Source organism: Microtus oregoni, unplaced genomic scaffold (genome assembly GCF_018167655.1).
Source record: "Microtus oregoni isolate MIOR12 unplaced genomic scaffold, Mior012 000008F_ref0000371, whole genome shotgun sequence".
Classification (NCBI taxonomy): domain Eukaryota; kingdom Metazoa; phylum Chordata; class Mammalia; order Rodentia; family Cricetidae; genus Microtus; species Microtus oregoni.
In genome coordinates, this window is record NW_024543067.1 from 32,389,575 (window position 1) to 32,411,233 (window position 21,659).

The 21,659-nt window shown below is 43.5% G+C and overlaps 1 protein-coding gene across 1 annotated transcript; it reads left to right on the forward strand.

Moving 5' to 3' along the window:
* The first annotated feature begins 445 nt into the window (after positions 1-445).
* LOC121451300 (spindlin-2-like) lies at positions 446-1,402 on the forward strand. Its single transcript, XM_041656770.1, has 2 exons — positions 446-1,037; positions 1,185-1,402. Exons 1-2 carry the CDS (start codon positions 446-448, stop codon positions 1,400-1,402), a joined length of 810 nt encoding a protein of 269 aa, XP_041512704.1.
* The last annotated feature ends 20,257 nt before the right edge of the window (positions 1,403-21,659 follow it).

The following is a 21,659-nucleotide window of genomic DNA, read 5'->3' on the forward strand; positions in this document are numbered from 1 at the left end:
GTGGTTTGGACCAGCCACCTAACTAATAGCTTGAGGGAGATGGAGAGAAGTGGCTGTCCTTCGAATTCTTTGAAATCTGTTCAGATTTTTCTTACTCACTTTGGGGATAGGCATACCTTCTCCTCTCATTGATGTAGTCAGTCAGGAAGTAGGTTTCTCAGTAGAGATCAATTGCCTTTGGGCAGCAGGAATGTGTCTCTGATACAGATATACTGAGCTGTAGATAATAGTTTGATAATTTTCCTATTAATTTCTTAAGACAAAATTATATTTAGGTATCCAAATCTATTCAGCACTGCCTTTGTTGCCTGCCTCAAAGTTCTTCCAGAAAAGAGCCTTGACCTCACATCCTCACCTTCTTATCCTTGCAGGCACCCATGGTGGAGGAAACCACTTTCTGTCTGATTTAAACTGAAGAGTTCTTCCAACCTAGAGATTGGCAACTATGAAGCCCAAGCACAGAAAGATAGCCAAGAGACAGCGGAACAGGAGTGCTGTGGCCTACCTCAGTAAGTCTACTGCCATGATGAAGATGCCTCTTAGTATGAGATGCATGCCACCTCTCCAGAAGAAGAATGGGCCATCTCTCCAGAAGCAAAAACTGAGTAGGCGTTTTGAGGCCCTGGAGAATATTGTTGGCCGCAGAATTTCTCATGGCTGGAAGGAAGCCAATGAACCAGTCACCCAGTGGAAAGCCATCATTCTAGATCAACTGCCAACAAATCCCTCTCTCTATTTGTTGAAATATGATGGGATTGATTGTGTCTATGGCTTGGAACTTCACAGCGATGAAAGGATTTTAAACCTTAAGATCCTGCCTAATAACGTGCCATTTTCTCAGGTGACAGACACTCATCTCTCAAATACCATAGTTGGCAGAGCGGTGAAACATACATTCGCGGGCACAAATGGCTCTAAGGATGACTGGAAGGGGATGGTCCTAGAGGAGGTGCCAATCATGAAGACCTGGTTCTATATTACCTACAAGAAAGATCCGGTCTTGTACATTTACCACCTCCTGGACGACTACCTTGAAGGCAACCTCCACATCATGCCAGGCTCTAAGGAGGAGTGGAGTGGCGTGGTCCCAGATGAGGTGCAGACCATGATGACCTGTTTCTACATTATCTATGAGAAAGATCCTGTCCTGTACCTTTACCACCATTTAGATGACTACATGAAAGGCAACCTCAATATCATGCCAGAATGTCCTCCAGTAGAGGTTACTTTGGAATTAGGCAGGGATTCCTTGTCAGGCAAAAGTGTGCAGTACAACAAAAAAGATGGAACCCAAGAGATAGGTAAAATTATTTACCAAGTTCCCACCAAACCATCCGTGTATTTCATCAAGTTTGATAATGACTTCGATATCTATGTCTATGATTTTGTGAAGATCTGTTAAAGTGAAATTCTCAAATTTTGAGGGACAGACTTAAAACTGTGTTTGGAAAATGTTTTTTTTTTCAGAGATAATTCAGGTATTCTATTAATCCTGGTATCTTATTTTATTATTATTATTATTATTATTTTATTGAAGAAAGAAAAAAAATTCCGCCTCCTCCCAGCCTCCCATTTCCCTCTCCCTCCTCCCACTCCTTTCCCCCTCCCCCCACTCCTCTCCCCCTCCCTCTCCAGTCTGAAGAGCAGTCAGGGTTCCCTGCCCTGTGGAAAGTCCAAAGTCCTCCCCCCTCCATCCTGGTCTAGTAAGGTGAACATCCAAACTGGCTAGGTTCCCACAAAGCCAGAACATGAAGTAGGATCAAGACCCAGTGCCATTGTCCTTGGCTTCTCAGCAGCCCTCATTGTCCGCCATATTCAGAGAGTCCGGTTTTATCCGATGCTTTTTCAGTCCCAGTCCAGCTGGCCTTGGTGAGCTCCCAATAGATCAGCTCCACTGTCTCCGTGGGTGGGTGCACCCCTTGTGGTCCTGACTTCTTTGCTCATGTTCTCCCTCCTTCTGCTCCTCATTGGGACCTTGGGAGCTCAGTCCGGTGCTCCAGTGTGGGTCTCTGTCTCTATCTCCATCCATCGACAGATGAAGGTTCTATGGTGATATGCAAAATATTCGTCAGTATGGCTATAGGATAGGGTCATTTCAGGTTCCCTATCCTCAGCTGCCCCAGGAACTAACTGGGGACATCTCCCTGGGCACCTGGGAGCCCCTCTAGGTCCAAGTCTCTTGCCAACCCTAAGATGGCTCCCTTAATTAAGATATGTGCTTCCCTGCTCCCCTATCCAACCTTCCTTTATCCCAATCATCCCGTTTCCCCAAGTTTCCCCCATCCTCCCCTTCTCACTTTCTCTCCCCATCTCCCCTTATCCCCCTCCCACTCCCCCCCCAAGATCCCAACTTTTTGCCCGGCAATCTTGTCTACTTCCCATAACCAGGAGGATGTTTTTCTTTGGGTTCATCTTCTTATTTAGCTTCTTTAGGTTATCATATTATAGACTCACTGACCTTTATTTGTGGCTAGAACCCAATTATGAGTGAGTACATCCCATGTTCATCTTTTTGGGCCTGGGTTACCTCACTCAGGATAGTGTTTTCTATTTCCATCCATTTGCATGCAAAATTCGAGAAGTCATCGTTTTTTACCACTGAGTAGTACTCTAATGTGTATATATTCCACACTTTCTTCATCCATTCTTCCATTGAAGGACACCTAGGTTGTTTCCAGGTTCTGGCTATTACAAATAATGCTGCTATGAACATAGTTGAACAAATGCCCTTGTCATATGATCGGGCATCTCTTGGGTATATTCCCAAGAGTGGCATTGCTGGGTCCAAGGGTAGGTTGATCCCGAATTTCCTAAGAAACTGCCACACTGATTTCCAAAGTGGTTGCACAAGTTTGCATTCCCACCAGCAATGGATGAGGGTACCCCTTCCTCCACAACCTCTCCAGCAAAGGCTATCATTAGTGTTTTTGATTTTAGCCATTCTGACTGGTGTAAGATGATATCTCAAAGTTGTTTTGATTTGCATTTCCCTGATCGCTAAGGAGGTTGAGCATGACCTTAAGTGTCTTTTGGCCATTTGAACTTCTTCTATTGAGAATTCTCTGTTCAGTTCAGTGCCCTATTTTTTAATTGGGTTAATTAGCATTTTTAAGTCTAGTTTCTTGAGTTCTTTATATATTTTGGAGATCAGGCCTTTGTCTGTTGCGGGGTTGGTGAAGATCTTCTCCCAGTCAGAAGGTTGCCTTTTTGTCTTAGTGACAGTGTCCTTTGCTTTACAGAAGCTTCTCAGTTTCAGTAGGTCCCATTTATTCAATGTTGCCCTTAATGTCTGTGCTGCTGGGGTTATACCTAGGAAGCGATCTCCTGTGCCCATATGTTGTAGGGTACTTCCCACTTTCTCTTCTATCAGGTTCAGTGTGTTCAGATTGATATTGAGGTCTTTGATCCATTTGGAGTTGAGTTTTGTGCATGGTGATAGATATGGGTCTATTTTCATTCTTCTACAGGTTGACACCCATTTGTGCCAGCACCATTTGTTGAAGATACTTTCTTTCTAATGGAATATTCTTGCTCTAAAAATAAAAATTTGTGAACATGTTGTGTTGTTTGGTTAATGATGGATTGTGTCTTGTGGATGGGACATCACAGAAAGACATCCCTTTGTTTCTCAAGTTATATCTCAGGATCCCTTCAGCATTGAAGATGTTGCATGACACCCTTGTTCTGAAGTTGTAAGCATGAGGTCCCTTTGGGCATTAAAAGAATGTCTGAGTTTCCTGGTTCTCAAAGGAAGGTGTGTCAACCTTCTTTTGAACACAGGGTAATTGCTGAAGCTTTTGTTGTTGACAGGTTATTAGTTTACTGGTAAAAGCTGTGAGTTACCTCGGCTCTAGGCAGTAAAGATTGTGGCCAACTGGGCCATTCAGGAAGATCTGAAACCCCCAGTTCTGTAGAAGTGGTCAGAAGCTCCCTTCATCCATACATTTCTTTGGAAAATCTCTTTTAATGTCATGGTAAGACTATTGCCTGCTTGAGAATCAGTGGAGTTTATTCTGCATCCTGGTTCAGAAGAAATGTGCCTGAGAACCCAGTGAGTCCATGAAAATATTTTGAGGTCCACTTCAGTTACTGGGGAAAATGATGAGTCCTTCTGGGCCTGAAGGAATAAGTCTGAGGCCTCTTTGTCAGAAAAAAGTGGAGAACCCTGTACAGAATGAGAATGTTGCATCCACAGACAAACAGGGAATTTTGAATACAAAATTTTCTTTCTTCAGACACAGAAACTCTTATGCTTTGGGGAATGCAGAAAGGTCAATGACTCTTATGGGGCGCCTGATCAAATCTTCATGGGAATTTAGAATATCATGTTGTGCAGGGCAGGAAGCAGTGTGAACAATCTCCAAATGCTAGGAGGCAATTCTCAGCTAGGGTCCGGACTAATTCAGTTAACTCCTTCTGATTTGGTATTTCTTTATTTTCTTTATTTCTTTTGATCAAGTTAAGGGACATACACTGTGTTTACGGCACTGCTAGATGTTCTAATGTTCTAGAACTTTAGGCACCTGGGTTGCTTTATTTTTGCATGGAGACTTTGAAGTCATAAGATTTGGATTAGAAATACTGAACCTCTTAGAGGGAATTGATCTTTCACACACTAGTAAGTCATGGTCAATATTAGTCAGAAGAAGCACATGTTATTCTCAGAGGGTAATAGATTGTATATCATGTTCTATGTAGAAACTGTGACCAATTAATAATCAGATGCAAAACATCTGCCTTTTTATACTCAGATGGACCAATCTGATGCCTTAATGTGCATCTGAGATAGCCAGGAATGGAAAGCAAAGTTTTAACAGGTAATTGATGAGAAAGAAAAGTTATAAACTCCTGTTGTTCATATGGGCCACAGAGTAGGAAAATATGAGCCTGGCCTGTAAATAAGAAGATGTAAATATGGCATGATAAGAGAGAGTAGCACCAAACTACACCCCCCTTAAATGAGCACCTTTATTACCTCAGTTTGACAGGCTTGCAAAGTTTGAAGCCGCCATGGGCAGAAGAACTATGTTTGTGTCTTCCTGGGGAGAAGTTGAAGTTCTAACACAATCTACATTAGAAGGCACATTTCTAAATTCTCTTTGGTCACAAGGAGCAATTCTGTGGCTTGGTGATTAAGATGGGCAATTCTCGAGGCTCTCACTTTCAGACTGAAGCATTCTGAAGCTGCCTTGTCCATAGGAAAACCTGAGGGCCCTTTGTTCATATTGATATGTTCTGAAGCCTTCTTGAGGGCGGAGGTAAGAACTTAGGCTCTTTTTGTGAGTCCCATTGCCTTTTAATCTGACAGGATCATCATAAGCATTTAGAAAACACAGGACTAAATGCAGAAACAAAAATCCAAAATATTCAGGCATCTGAGAAATTCACTTGGTTGAACACATTCCACTGATTTAAAAAGCAGTTCTCCAAAGCTGGATTGATGGCTCAGTGATTAAGAGAACTGCCTGCTTTTCTAAAGGTCCTGAGTTCAATTCCCAGCAACCACATGGTGGTTGTTATGATATCTGTAATGAGATCTGGTATATTCTTCTGGCCTGCAGGCAGGCATAATAGTCCTTTTTTTTTTTTTGCAAGGGGATATTTTGGAGACTCCATGGAACTGAACATGATTATCTATGGCCTTATAGGATAGAAGGGAGGTGTATGGGTATCCCATATTTATATTGAAAGGCTGTGTGTCTGCCTTGGTACATGCCGGAAGATCTTAGGTCCACTAGTTCAGGTCATCTATGTCTGAAATTTTTTTGGACAACAGAGAATGATGTGGTACTCCCTTTTAGAATTGGTGAATATACACTATAGGCATTCTGTAAAGATAAGATGCTAGTGTTTAAGAACTCTGTCACTCTAGAGAGGAGGAGAGATATAAGGGTAAATGTCACTGAGTTCTCTGGTTTCCTTTTGCCTAAAAAGCCCAGATTCTGCATTTCTTATGTAAAGGTACCCATATGCATTTGGAATAATTGTTGTCAATGGTATTTGTCAGCTTTTTTTTTTTTTTTTTGCTTTCACATGACATAGAATCTTCTACTTATCTTACCCTGCCATCTTCTGTTCATCTTCAGTTGAACACTTATGGAAATGCATTTCTGAAAGGCTGTCTGCCCACTTTAGTGTGAAGTCTAACCCTTCCTAGATCAGGAGATGAGTAGTTATGTCCCCCCACAGATGCTTTCTTTGTAGCTTTGGCAGTGCATGATAATATTGTGGTGATCAATACGACAATATTTTTTTCAGTTTGCTGAAGGAAGGGAGTGATAGATATCCATGGATGATGGTGAGTAAGGTGCAAAAATCTAAGCAAGTCAAGGGAGAGTCGAAATATGGAAACAGAGACATTGAGCAGCTTACAACAGTGTTGTAAGTCAGGGACAGCCTTGATTTGAAATAGGATATCTGAGCCTGCACTTGAAACTCAGGCTGGGAGAAACATCAGTGTCTCCTTCAATGGCTTTTCTAGAGCATAATCTGATACCTGAGCTGGCTTCATTCTCTAGAGCTCACCATATCCCCTATTTTCACAGCAGACTTTTCAGTTGCAAGTGATAAAACACAATTCAAACTGGCTTTAGAGAATGCTGAAGTTTAGTTAAAGCAGAAATACATCTAAGCATCAAAAGACAGTTAGTAAACTTCAGGTGCAGCTGGATTGGGTAATCAAGAAATCTTGACGAGGATCCTGGTCTTGCTCGCTATTTTTTACTGACTTTACTATGGACACAATGTTAGGATGTTTTCCCTGGCTGTCTTAAGGTCATGTGCATTTGCACAAAGCCTAATATGGTCAAGTGAGGTCAACTTTAACAAAACCAGTATGCCATAAGATGACTGGTCTAGCTAAATGAGGAAGGTAGAACATACAGTGTCCAACAGTTTGCCACAGCAAGACAGGAAAAGCCACACATGCCTGGATATGGAGGACAGTCTCAGAGAGAAGTAAAGGTGAGGGGCAGGAAGGTCCTTGTGGCATCTGTGCTGTACAGGTACTTATTTGTAGTCACTACTCCCTGTAATTTTTTGATATTGTTTTCTAAATTTGAACACCATAGGAATTCTGTAATCACTGTGCTGTGAAGTCTCCAAGACCCTCAAAAATACAGTGGAGAATTACTGAAGAAATACCCTGATACTGACCTCATCCGCTGCACATACATATACTCATGCATATGTGTAAACACCCATATTATATATATAAACAGCACACACACAGGAACATGATTACATTTTCCCAGATACATAGGTATATATGGTCAAAGCTTCAGTGTATAAGATACTAAAGATAATAGAAAAAGCAGTTACACCACTGACTATGATATCTAACACACATTTCTCAGTAATGAAAATCAGTAGACAAATGTGTCCTGAACCAGCACCACCAACCTGTATGAACTCATAAGAAATATAGAAAAGCAGAGTATAAAATACTCCACTGACCACAGGGTGTGTGATCCCCAAGAGATCCTTGATTTTAGATAGCAGGTCTTGAAAATGAAGGCTGTAGATTCCCTACAGCAAGCCAGCTGTCACTGACAACCTGCTAAAACACTCACGGGGTTTTCTCTTTGGTTTTCAGCTTTGAACGCCATAGACCTACCATAAGCTTTGATTGGGATTTTTTTTTTTTTGTGGTATATGACCTCTCAGATTTAAAGTTTGGTATTTCTGTAATTTTAGCTATTTTGTTTTCAAACATTCCTTTAGCCCATTATCTACCTTTATACACACAAACATGCAAACATAAACACATGCACGCTCACGATAACTTATGGTAGATGTATGATGGGTATGTTGGAAGTGATACAAAGGATGATGAGATAAGCAGCTGCATAGATGGCTCAGCAGTTAAGAACATTACCTGCTCTTCCAAGGGTCCTGAGTTCAATTCCTGGCAAAAACATGGTGCCTCACAACCATCTTTAATGAGGTCTGGTGTCCTCTTCTGGCCTATAGGCATACACACAAACTGAATATTGTATTCATAATAAAGAGATAAATATTTTTTTAAAAAAGGAATGAAGAGATGAATTCTTTTTTCTAATCAGCAATGGGCAATACCTGTCTATAAAGGCTTTTGGAGATGAGGTTTACTAATCTACTCAAAGGCCAGACATGCTCTGAGATGGAAAATTAAAATAGATCCTCGTGACCAGAGGACATTGTCCTTAGCTATCCTAGCAGATCATAGGGGCTTCTGGCTATGATATGTGATAATATGTGAATAAACACTGTGAACTATAAAATTCCTGGAGATAAGTACCTTTCAAAATGTAATTAGTGAGATAAATTAGGGTTAAAGAAAGGGAGGGATGAAGTTTTCAAAAATTCCAAGGAGTAAGTATGTGCCAAATCACTAAGACAATGGCACAGGGAGAAAATTAGATGATAGAAAAGTGCTCCAATGCTCCTGAAGCCATATTGTCTGTGTAGCCAAAGGGAAACAGAAATTCTTCACGAAAATCAGATATAGCACTGAAATAAATAAACAAAAGCCTTCATCCAGCAAGAACAAAAAGTGCTCAAAGTAAAATTGGAAAAACGTGCAACAAGCAAAGCAAATTTTTCTATCAGTAAGATAATGTCTTCATTCATATCTTCAAATTTACACTTTCTCAGTATGTCAACTGCTCAATAAAGATGACCTTTCAAAGAACCAACTACTCTAAGGGTTTCCAAAATTATTCTATGTAACTATACTTCAGCTTCGTCATTAGAATGGAGGTGAATGCGATGTGAGCCACTAGCCATAGTGTGACTTCAGGGAAATTAAATGACCTTCCCAAACAATCAAATATGGAAATGTTATAGCACCCAACATGTAAACCCAGAACAAAGGAATTGCTTAAGGCCATAAGGGCTACACTAGGGAGTCCAGCTGTGGCTATGTTCTGAACTGGTGAACTTAAACAAAAGCAGATAAAAGTATTTAAAAAACAACTTGCTTTTGTACTATAAGACCATTATTTTTCTTAAACTTATGTTTATATACATCCGGTAGCCGAAGCACACAGTACTCGAGTGACAGTTGGCCTCAGAATTCGAACAAAGCTCGAGAGCTGCACTTGGAATGGATGTCCTCAGGCCTGCACGGGCCAGTCCCGAGCTGTCTCAGCTGGTGGTTCTGCGTGCACTAGCCAGGCAAACATCCAAACTTTCTGAATGAGGAGGGCACCTTGGACCCTCTCTTCTTCATTAGGATCGAGAGTGCTAGGTAGTCTGGTGCCCACTCTCAGCGACCAGGACATGGACTATACATTTACATAATAATAGTACTGCAGTAACTACTATTAAGCAGACTAGAGATGCATTTCAGCATGCAGGATGATGTTCACAAAAGTTGTCACAAATTTACTAGAAAATCCCAGGATAGGTCATCCTTAAAATACAGAATAGCATTTGTAATATCAGGTCCAGATGATATCCTCTTCTCTATTCAAGCACCATTACTTATCCTTTCCCTAGCACAACCAGTGATTGCCTACAACCAGTGATTGCCTGGCTCCCACAGTCTCTGAGAAGCAAACACCTGGATCACGCTTCCTCATTCAGTTATGAGGCTCAAACAGATCTGACTGCAACACTGACGACCTCCTGACAGCGGGACCAGACTGGTGTAAGAGGAACCCGAAAACAAAGTCTCCCAAGCACCCCCTTGCCTTCCCAATCATGTTGCCTCTTCAATAGTCCGTATCCTGGTCACTGACAGTGGGCACCAGCCTACCTAGCACTCTCGATCCTAATGAAGAAGAGAGGGTCCAAGGTGCCCTCCTCATTCAGAAAGTTTGGATGTTTGCCTGGCTAGTGCACGCAGAACCGCCAGCTGAGACAGCTCGGGACTGGCCCGTGCAGGCCCGAGGACATCCATTCCAAGTGCAGCTCTCGAGCTTTGTTCGAATTCTGAGGCCAACTGTCACTCGAGTACTGTGCACTTCGGCTACCGGACGTGTCCACAGTTCTCGGGAAGGAGAGCCTCTCTCTGAGGATATTGCTTTGCTGCTGCTTGCCGAGAGTCACCAATGGCAAGTACATTCGCTGCCCCTTGCAAGGGGTAATTTCCCTTTTTATTTTTCAACTACTTTATTGGCTAAATGGCCAAACCTGTGGAGAGAGGCCAGAGAGCCTCAGCTGGTCCATCACACTCTGACCAGCGACCACAGTTTTCCCAGCCTCCCCGGCCTGGGACCCCCTTCAGTGGACCCCGTCCAGGGTCCCCCTTCTGGGTCCCCCAATGGGATGATGACATCCTATCCCAATGGGTGAAGCGCTTGCCTCATAGGCCTGGGACCCCCTTCAGTGTCTCCCAAGGGATTGATGACAGCGCACCCCAATGGGAGACACACTTGACCAGCACCAAATTCCCGAGGGACTTTGCACCTCCGGGGGTGCTTCGACTGGCTCGGCACAAGTTCAGGTGCCAAAAGCCTTATAAGGACAAAACAGCCTTTACTGGTACTGCAGATAGTCTGCGGAGTCTTAGAGCTCTTATAAAGACTACATCCAGTAAGAAGACCCTGGATCCCTTAAAAGAGCTGAAAGAGATCAAGGAAGGACAAGTTCTACTTTCTCCAGAGGTTCCTGACTGCAGGAGTAACCCACTGAGCAGGGAACCCAGACCATCTGTCTTACCTCCTGCTACCAGAAAAAGAGTGGCCTCAACTTCTGTGCACAGACCTGGGAAGGTGCAAAGAAGCCTGGATATGTCTACTGTGTGTGAAGAACCTATGGACTTTGACCATTCGGGCACCAGAGTGTCTGCAACATCTCCAAGACACTGTGCTAGGGATGCCAGTGAAAAGGTCAACGAGGATGACAGAGTGCCTGGGACGTCTTTTGCTGACTCTTCCACTGACCAACGTGGACTGGTAATTTCCCCACAATTTAAAGGTTCTCTGCAACCTTCCTCCCCTACCCAAGGAGCTCTGGGATACTCCACTTCTTCCCAAGATGCTCAGGGACTACCCCTATCCACCGGAGAGATTCTGGGAGGAACCCAATGTGATCAAGGGTCAATGGGGCAGCCCATATCTTCCCAGGCATCCCAGAAACCTCTCCCTTTTCCTGAAAGGAAAATCAAACATGTCTCCTTTTCCAGAAGGGTTTTCAAAAGTCCATCCTCTAGCCTAGGGGTCACCAATCATTCCAATTCTCGACCAAAGAGTTTTAGACAAGCCCCTTCTGATCAAGGGGGCCTACAGCAGGCCCCATTAGACAAAGAAGGCTCCAAATGTTTTTCTCCAAAAGGGGTGCTCAGTGATTGCTCATTTTCCCAAAATGGAATGTGTCCTACCCCCTCTCCCCAGAGGAGTTTAACACCTTTGAGAGCTGACAAAGATGACTGGAGAGTTATACCCTCTCATGAAGAGAGCCAGGCCTGTTTCCCCTCTCCCCAGAACGACCCTAAGCAATCAGTATCTGCTGAAGTGAGCTTGAGTCCTGCCTCCTGTGACCAAGGGAATTTTATAAGTTCCCCTTTGAACCAAGATGGCTTTAAATGTCCTCCACCAGAAAATGGGCTCGGATCTTCCCTTACAGCACAGGGGGGACCAAGCTCTATTACTACTCCCCAAGTGGGCCTCACACCACTCATGCCTACCCAAGCAGAAACAAAACTATCTACATCTACATCAGGGATTCCAGAACCTTTTCTATCTTCAGAGGGGGCCCTAGAGAGTTCCACATATCTACAAGAGATGCTAGACACTCCCAAGTCTACCCAAGGGACCCTTGTACCTTCTCAACATACACAAAGGTCTCTAGCACCTGCATCAAATTCCCTAGGGGTTCTGAGTCCTTCCATATCTGTCAAGAAGACACCAGAATTGTCTACATCTAGAGAAGTGGATCAAAGACCTATTCTCTCTCACAAAAGGAAATTCAAACCTAATCCAGATATGAAAATGGGCAATGGATATTCCCACTATAGCAAAAAGAGAAGGTCAGATCCTCCTTCTGAGCAAGGTGAGTTTCCAGTGTCCCTATCAGACCAAGAGGGCCCTAAATATACCATGCCAACCAAAAAGGCCCTTCTGATTCGTCATTGGAAACAAAATAGCCAAAGATATGCCAAGAGAGTTCAAGTGAGCCAGGCACGCCCCACAACTACCCAAAGTGCTAAGTCAATACAGCCTTCCCTTCTTCCTCAGGAGCCTCTAGGACTTTCCACATGTGTAGGAGAGGCTCTTGAAATTTCTACATATACACAAGGATTACCAGGTCATTTACAACCTGTCCAGGATGTTTTGGGTTCTACCATATGTGATAAAGTGACTGTGGGACAGGATACATATGCAGAAGGGGTTCCAGACTCATCCCCATCCTTAGAAATGGTTCCTGGATGTGACACATGCACACAAAAATTTGTAGCAAATTTCACATCGAGAGAAGGAGATTCCTTAGATTCTACCTGCCCACAAACACCCACAGGACCTCTCCACTCTTCACAGGAGGCTGTGGAAGTTTCTCTATCTCCTCAAGGGTATCAACAATCTGTCACAACTACACAAGAGGCTATAGGCCATTCCCCATCTACACAAAGGGATGTTAGTATTTCCACATGCCCACAAGTGACTCCAGAAGATTCAACAAATACTCCAAAGGTTCTGAATTCTACCTTATCTTCCCAAGGGCCCTTGGAATCTGTTTTGTCCATCAAACTGTCTCTAGAACCTAACATCCCTATACAAAAGGCTTTATTGTCTTCTACACCTGCAGAAAGTGTTACTAAAACTCCCACATTTACACAAGGATCTCCAGTAACTTCCTTAGCTGACCATGAGGATTTTAGACCTACAACATATGCACAGGAAACTTTAGAGGATACCACACCTACACACGTTCTAGAAACTTTCCCTCATTCTGAAACTGTAGAAAAAATATGCACATGTACACCTGACACAGTAGCACCTTCCCCTTCTGAGCAAGAGGCTCAAGGATCTACCACATCTCGTGAAGGCACTTTACCATCTTCCCCATCTACACAAGAGAGTTTCATGCATATCCCTTCTCAGGAGGGAAATAGTAAACATGTTCCCTCTACCCAAGTGGGCCCTGGATGTTCCATTTCTACCAAAAAGAGGTTGAGAGATGAGCCTTCTGATGAAGGGGACTTCGGAACTTCCTCATCTGAGGAAGGCAGTTTCATACTTCTCCCTTCCTCAAAAAGGGTATGTGCATCTTCTACTGCTCCGAAAGAAACATCAATCACTACAAGTACTCCTCAGGTAAGTACTACACCTTCTATATCTGTCCAAAAGGACCTGCAATGTTCCACATCTGAACAAAAGACTGTGGAACCTTGCCATTCTAACCAAGGGCCTCGTGAACATTCCATATCATCCCAAGAGGCTCAAGGACCTTCGCTGTCTGTCCTAAAGTGTCTATGTCATTTACCATCTGTCCCAGGCCTTCAGGGACATTCTCCATCTCTGTTAAAGGCTCAAGAAAATTCTACCTGTACCCAAGGGGATCTGTCAATTTCTAAATCTGACTTGGGAGTCTTGAAATCTTCCTTATCTGCCAAAGGGTCTAAGGGAAAGGCCAAATGTAAACAAAAACATCTTGAACCACAAGAGGACCTGACATCTCCTATGTCCTCCAAACCATCTAAAGATCCTTCTGCCTATTCCTGCCTTCTTGCTGCAGAACACTTTCCATCTCTCCCAGGGTCTCCAAAACCATCAACATCTAAGCAGTGGTATCTAGGAACTTCATCATCTTGCCAAGGGTTTCTTGAACATTCCCCATCTGCCCCAGGAGACCTGTATTGTTCCCAGGCTGCCCAGGGAGCAAAAGAACTTTTGCCATCTGCCCAAGGGCCTCAGGAAAAATTTCCACCTTCATTAAGTTATTCAGGACATTTGCCCAACCTCCCAGAAGATGAGGAAGATTCCTCACAAGAACAAGGGATTTTAGAACATGTCCCTCCTGCTCAGGACTCTTTAGAAACTTCATGCTCACCTGGGGTGCCTTTGCAAAAGCCCTTGTTGTCCCTAGAAAGGCCTCTGGATCTTTCCATACCTACTCAGGGGAATGCTGGTACTTCCCAATCTGCACAAGGCTTGCAAAAATTTCTACCATCTACACATGAATATCTGGAAAATTCCCCCTCAGTCTTTGATCCTCTTGAGCACTTACCTGTGGCTCCAAAGGCTCAGGGACGTTCAACTCTGTCTCAGGAAATCCCTTCCCCATTGTTGCCAGTTCATGGAACTCTAGAATTACCTCAATATGGCTCAGAGGCCATACCATCAATGCCATCTGTACAAGGGCTTCAGGGAAGTCTCTCACCCTCAGAAGGTAGCATAGCCCCTGTGCTCTCAGTCCATGGGTCTGTGGGATATTCCCTGTCTGCACAAGAGCCTATAGAAATTTACAAGTCCACAAAAGCAACTTCAGGGCATTCTCCGTCTTCTCTAGATGATATGTCACCTTTCATATCTTCCCAGGGGACCCTAGGACTATTGTCCTCTGTGAAAGTGGATGTGGGAACATATTCACACAACACAGGATCTCCAGGACAATTGAAAAATATCTCAGGGTTTCCAGGATCTATGATATCTGATCATGATCCTGTTTTAATTTCCTTACCTGCACAAGGGACTCTCAGAAATTTGCCATCTGCTAAAGAGGATGTGGGACTTTCCCTGTCTGCCCAACAAGCTCCAGAACTGTCCACATTGGAACAAGAGTCTATCCAACATGTGGAAGCAGCAAAAGTGGCTCTGGTAAACCCATCATCTCCCAAAAGGGCTACCAAAAAACTTCAGTGTGCCCAATATGCTTTAGAACATTTGCCACCTAGTGAAGGAGCTCTTCAACATTCTTCAAAACGCGAGGGGACTCAAGAAAGTTTGAAATCTTCACTAGAGTCTCTTGAAATTTTGTCATCTAACTCTGAACATGTCAAAAATTCTCTTTCTGCCACAGATAGTCTGGAATCCTCTCTATCTGGTTCAAGGGTTCTTGGATATGAGCTAGCTGACAAACACCCTGAACAACATTCTATATATAAACAGGGGTCTCTGGGTAATCCACTGTCTACCCTAGAGGTTCAAGGACACTTAGTGCCTTTAAAAGGGAATTTGAAATCTTGCCAATCTGCCAAGGAGGGACAAAAAACTTTGATACCTTCACAAATTGTTCTGGAAAGTGTTCCAAGTATTTCAGAGGATCTAGGAGCTTTATCATCTGCTCTGGAGAATATGGGACTTTCCTCATTAGCAAATGAGTCACTAGAGAACTCCCAATATGCTGGAAGTGTTGTGGAATCTTCTTCCTCTGCCACTGGAACTCTAAGAACTACATTTGCCCAAAAATCTTTGGAAAATTCTTTGCCTGGAAAAGGGATTAGTGAAATATCATCATCTTCCCAAGGGGCTTTGGAAATGTTATCACCCACAAAAGGGAGAGTTGAAAATGTATCATCTCCTGAAAGGTCAATGAAACCTCCTACTTCTTTACAGGAGCCTTCGAGACCTTCTTCATTGATCCAAGGCCCTCACCAACATCCACTACCTGCACAAGAGCCTCTAGGACCTGTCCAAACTGACTCTGGCATTCAAGGACCTTTATTAACTCCAGAGGCTGGAGGAAATCTATCAAGGGAACCAGGTTCTTGCAAATCTTTCCCATTGACGCCAGAAACTCTAGATCATTTGCGATCTGCTGAAGGACCTGATGATCTGTCCATATCAGCACATGGGATGTTTGATTCTTTACCATCTACCCAAGAGACTCTAGGAATTTTGGTATATTCTTCAGGGCTCATGGAACCATCAGAATCAGAACATAGGAAACTTGGGCATGTGTCATATGTGGGAAAAGATGTAGAAATTTCTCCATTTGAGAAACCAGCCACATCAACTTCTCCAGTGACCCCATATTTACCTTTCATCACAGAGGTTTTGGAATCTTCCTCATGTGGTCTGGAAGCTCAGGGGTCTCTGTTATCTGCCAGAGAAGATGCAAAAGACACTGCCTCTGCACCACATGCACAGGAACCTTCTTTATCTACTTCCCAGGCCCTAGAACATTTTGTAACTACCCAAAGGCCTCTGCAAATTAACACACCTAACAAAGAGACTCTGTGCTCTTTGACATCTAGAGTAGAGGATGTAGAACATTCCACTTTTTCTCCAGAGGTTAGAAAAGAATCCCAAATGCTCCCAAATGTTCTTGACCATCTGTCCAATAGAGGAGAGTCTCAAGAATTTTCTTTCTCTGCTCCAGGAACTAAGAACATTTCCTTACTTGCTCCAAAGACTTTAGAACATTCCTCCCTACAAAATGCAACTCAAGCCACATCCCATTATCCTCAAGAGGTGGTGGGATCTTTGCTATCTGTACAAGGGTCTTTGGGACAGTCTCCATCTGATCCTGGTTCTCTGGGACCACTGACATCTACACTAGGAGCTGGGGGACCTTCCCTATCTGAAGCAGATACTATACAGCTATCTGCATCTGCACCAGTGACCAAAGCACATTTGACCTCTTCCCTTGGTCCTTCAGCTTCTAAACATGACCAGATGGAGGTGGGAATTTTGCCATCTCACCATGGAGATCTTGAAGCTTCTCAGTCTGATCAAAGGACTGTGGAAATGACCAAGTTTGCAGAAGGGGCTCTAGAAAATGTATCAGTTGCTCAAAGAACTACAAAATTTTCAACTTGTTCCCAGGAGGCTAATAAATCTCTATCTGACCAAGGTCATCTATTACATTCAGCACACATCAAAGAGGCTCTGATGCCTGCTCTGTCTAATCAGGAAACTGAAGAATCATTGTTATCCCCCGCAAAAGATACAGAACATCCACCATCTTCAGTTAGTGTTCAAATGCAGGAACCTTCTCTATGTATCCTAGGACCTCAAAATATCTCCCTACTTGTTCCAGAGCCTTTAGAATATTCCTCCCTACAAAATGCAATTCAAGCCACTTCCCATTGTCCTCAAGAGGTGGTGGGATCTTTGCTATCTGTACAAGGGTCTTTGGGACAGTCTCCATCTGATCCTGGTTCTCTGGGACCACTGACATCTACACTAGGAGCTGGGGGACCTTCCCTATCTGAAGCAGATACTATACAGCTATCTGCATCTGCCCCAGTGACCAAAGCACATTTGACCACTTCCCTTGGTCCTTCAGATTCTAAACATGACCAGATGGAGGTGGGAATTTTGCCATCTCACCATGGAGATCTTGAAGCTTCTCAGTCTGATCAAAGGACTGTGGAAATGACCAAGTTTGCAGAAGGGGCTTTAGAAAATGTATCAATCACTCAAAGAACTACAAAACTTTCAACTTGTACCCAGGAGGCTAATAAATCTTCTCTATCTGACCAAGGTCATCAATTACATTCAGCACACATCAAAGAGGCTCTGATGCCTGCTCTGTCTAATCAGGAAACTGAAGAATCATTGTTATCCCCCGCAAAAGATACAGAACATCCACCATCTTCAGTTAGTGTTCAAATGCAGGAACCTTCTCTATGTATCCTAGGGCCTCAAAATATCTCCTTACTTGTTCCAGAGCCTTTAGAATATTCTTCCCTACAAAATGCAACTCAAGCCACATCCCATTATCCTCAAGAGGTGGTGGGATCTTTGCTATCTGTACAAGGGTCTTTGGGACAGTCTCCATCTGATCCTGGTTCTCTGGGACCACTGACATCTACACTAGGAGCTGGGGGACCTTCCCTATCTGAAGCAGATACTATACAGCTATCTGCATCTGCACCAGTGACCAAAGCACATTTGACCTCTTCCCTTGGTCCTTCAGCTTCTAAATATGACCAGATGGAGGTGGGAATTTTGCCATCTCACCATGGAGATCTTGAAGCTTCTCAGTCTGATCAAAGGACTGTGGAAATGACCAAGTTTGCAGAAGGGGCTTTAGAAAATGTATCAATCACTCAAAGAACTACAAAACTATCAACTAGTACCCAGGAGGCTAATAAATCTTCTCTATCTGACCAAGGTCATCAATTACATTCAGCACACATCAAAGAGGCTCTGATGCCTGCTCTATCTAATCAGGAAACTGAAGAAACATTGTTATCCCCCTCTGAAAATACTGAACATCCACCATCTTCAGTTAGTGTTCAAATGCAGGAACCTTCTCTATGTATCCTAGTGCCTCAAAACATCTCCTTACTTGCTCCAGAGCCTTTAGAACATTCCTCCCTACAAAATGCAACTCAAGCCACTCAGGGAACTCTATCTTCTTCACCATATAGCCAACAATCACTACAACAGTCACCATCTTCCCAAGAAAAGTTGGAACCATCCAAGTTTGACAAGTGCGCACATAGCCATTTGTCTTCTGTCCCAGATGAGTTGGGAATGCCTCCATTTGTCCCAGTGATTACAGGCACATTGCCACAAACACCAATGACTCCAGGACTTTCCTCACTAACACAAGAAAGTCCAGTTCCTTCCTCATCTTTCCAAAAAGATGATGAATTTTGCCTATCTTCACAAGCAACTCTGGAAGTGAACACATTAGGGCAGGAGACTCTGAATCCTTCACCAACTACTCAAGTTCCTGAGAAAGCTTCTCTTTATACAAAACCCAGTTTGGTAAAGCTCACACATGTACAGGGTACTGAAAGACATCCAGCTTCTAACTTGGGGACTATTCAAAGTACCAAAAAGGAACTAGGATTTTCTCCACATGCCCAAAAGCCACTGATAATTTCTTTATCTACACAAGAAACTCTAGGATCTTGTTCATCTGACCAAGGGGATCTGGGGACTTCCCTATCTGTCCAAGGGTCTCTAAAACAATCTACTCCCACACAGGGAATTGTAGAAACTGTGCCATCTGTGCAAAGTACATTGACACATCCCACTTCTTCCAAAGTAACTCCAAGATTTTCTCCTTTGGCCCAACATACTGTCCAAGAGTCAGCATCTTCCCCAAGGACTACAGGACTTTTTCAATCTAGCCAAAAACCTCAAGGATCTTTTTTGTCTTCACTAGAGCACATAGAACCTGTGCCATCTGCTCCAGGTGCTCAGGAAAATCTTTCATCTAATCCATGGACTCTAGGACCTTTGCTATCTTCTAAAGTGCCTAAGGAACTCTCCACAGCTACAGAGGAAACTTTGCCTGTCCTAAGTTCTTTGTCATCTAGTCCACAGTCTTCAAAACACTCAGTATATTCTTCAAAGGTTTTGAGACAACATCAATATTCCCAGAATACCTTGGGGCATTTGTCATGTGGGAGAGAGGGTATGGAAACTTCTCAGTCTGCTACAAGGACTATAGAAGCTTTGCCACCACCTCTAGTGCCTAGAGGACATTTAACTGCTATCAAAGGATCTGAAGAATCTTTCCCTGCTGGCCAAGGGTATCTAGATCCTTATAAACCTTCCCAAGGGCCTCTGAAACATGTTACATCACCCCAGGAAATGCTGCATTCAGCACAATTTGCTGAAGGAACTCTACAACTTTCTGCACATTCCAAAGCAGTTCCAGAGCCATATACAAATTCCCAATTTATACAAGTGACTAGAGGAACATTCCCATCTGTACCAGAGCATCTGGGTCTCCTGTCATCAACACAAACAACTCCACCATCTTCTTGTTCAGATGTAATGACTGTGGAAACTTGCCCATCCTCAGAAGAAACTCTGAAAATGCCCAAATCTACACAAGGGACCCTAGAGTCTTCTTCTGCTTCCCAGGGCACTGGAGAGTTTCTCTTATCTGCCAAAGGCACAATGGGAAATTTGACATCTGCAAAACAAAGTGTAGGACCTTTTCCATCAACAACAGAACCTCTGAGGTCTATCCAAAATACACAGACACTATTAGGATCTTTGCAATCTGGTCAAAGTTCTCTGGGAATGTCTCGGGCTGCAGAAGGGCCTGTGGAGCCTTCTTTATTTCCCCAAGGGTCTTTGGACTTATCTGTGTCTGCACAAGGAACTCTAGTGACATTGCCGTGTAATCAAGGAACTAGGAAACATCCTGCTTCATCCCAAACCCTTCAGAAAACTTCTCAGTCTGTGCAAAATTCTCTACAGTATCCACCATCTGTCCCAGGATCTCTGAAACCTTCTCAATCTGAAAAGAAAACACTAGGATCTTTGTCCTCTCCTGCAGGTACTGGGATATCTTCCCCTGGTTCTCAGGAAGTGTTCCAACTTTCTGCAAGTTCAGGATATCCTGAACCTTTGCTATATTTTGGATTGCCTCTGGAACTTTCTGTGTGTGCACAAGAAACTCTGTGTCCTTTTTCATCTCCTCAAGGAGAACTTGATCCTTTGCATTGTTTCTCTGGTAATCTAGAATTATCTCAACCTGCCCAAATGAATCTTAGCCATTTGTCATCTGTCAGAGAGCCTGTGGAAAACTCTCCATCTGTCCCAGGTCCTAGAGAGCCTTCACCATTTAACAAAGTGCCTAGAGGAATTTCATCACATGTCCCAGGTGATCCAACATCTCTAATCTCTGACCACCTGCCTCTAGAACTTAATGTATCTGCTCAGTGTTCACTGAGTCCATCAGCATCTTCAAAAGGAACCCCAGGGTCCTTGTTATCTTCTGCAAACATCCAAGGAAAAGTTCAAAATACACAAAGTTATCATGGGCAATTGTCACATATAAGAGAGACATTGGAAACTTCTCCATCTCATGTAAGAAGTTCAGTATATGAACCTTGTCCTCAGGAAACTCTGGGACTTTACTTCTTAGGCCAGGGGAGTCAAGCAACTTCTCAATGTGCTCAAAGAACTGTGGGTTCCTGCCAATCTCCACAAGAGTCTATGGGACTTTCCACATCTGCACAAAGGAGTCTAGGACATCCTCCACCTGCCCAAGGGCTCTCAGGCACTTCCTCACAGACACAACATACATGCTCACAGTCCACGTCTGCACAGAGCACAGCAGCATATTCATCATCTACCCGGTATCTCAGCCAGCATGCCAAAAAGACAGTAGAAACTTTGAAATCTGACCCAGGGTTTCCAAGAATTTCTATCACAGCACAAGCATCTGTAGAACCTTTACTAACTCCCCAGGAGTCCCCAAGATATTCATCATCTATACCAGGTGTATGCAAAACTTTGACAGCTACCAGAGGACATGTGTTGTCTGATGATGGGCCTCTGGAACTTCCCATATCTGCCCAGGAAAACTTGAGTCCTTCCCATTATTCCCAATGCCTTTTGAAACCTTCCCTATCTGTAGAAGGGACTTTTGGTCTCTCTACACCTATGCATGACACTCTAGGACCCTCTGTTTCTTCCCTGGGACATCTTGGATCCTGGCAGTCTGCTCAAATTGTTCAACAAACAAATCCATCTGCTTCAGACTCTTTAGGATCTATGCCTTCTTCAAAAGGGCAAACAGTCATTTCTTTATCTGGGCAAGGGACTCTATCATCTTTCCTAGAGCCACTGAAAATTTCCTTATCAGTTCAAGTGGGTTCCAGACCTTCATTATCTTTACAAGAACCTGGGGGATCTTGCCTTTCTTCACATGGAGAAAATACTATGGAAGTTCCTACCTGTGCACATAGCAATCTAGTGTTATCCAATTCCTCAAGAGGAGATTTGGGATCTTCCTCATCTACTCCAGTGACCCTAGGATCTTCTCTACCTGCCAAAGTGGATTTAGGAATGTCTCCATCTGTTTCGTGGACT

Bases quoted from the DNA above. Each gene is read 5' to 3' on its own strand.
- LOC121451300 (XM_041656770.1), top strand. From the start codon at position 446: ATGAAGCCCAAGCACAGAAAGATAGCCAAGAGACAGCGGAACAGGAGT. The intron at 1,038-1,184 runs GCAACCTCCACA...ACTACATGAAAG, and splicing joins CCTGGACGACTACCTTGAAG to GCAACCTCAATATCATGCCA.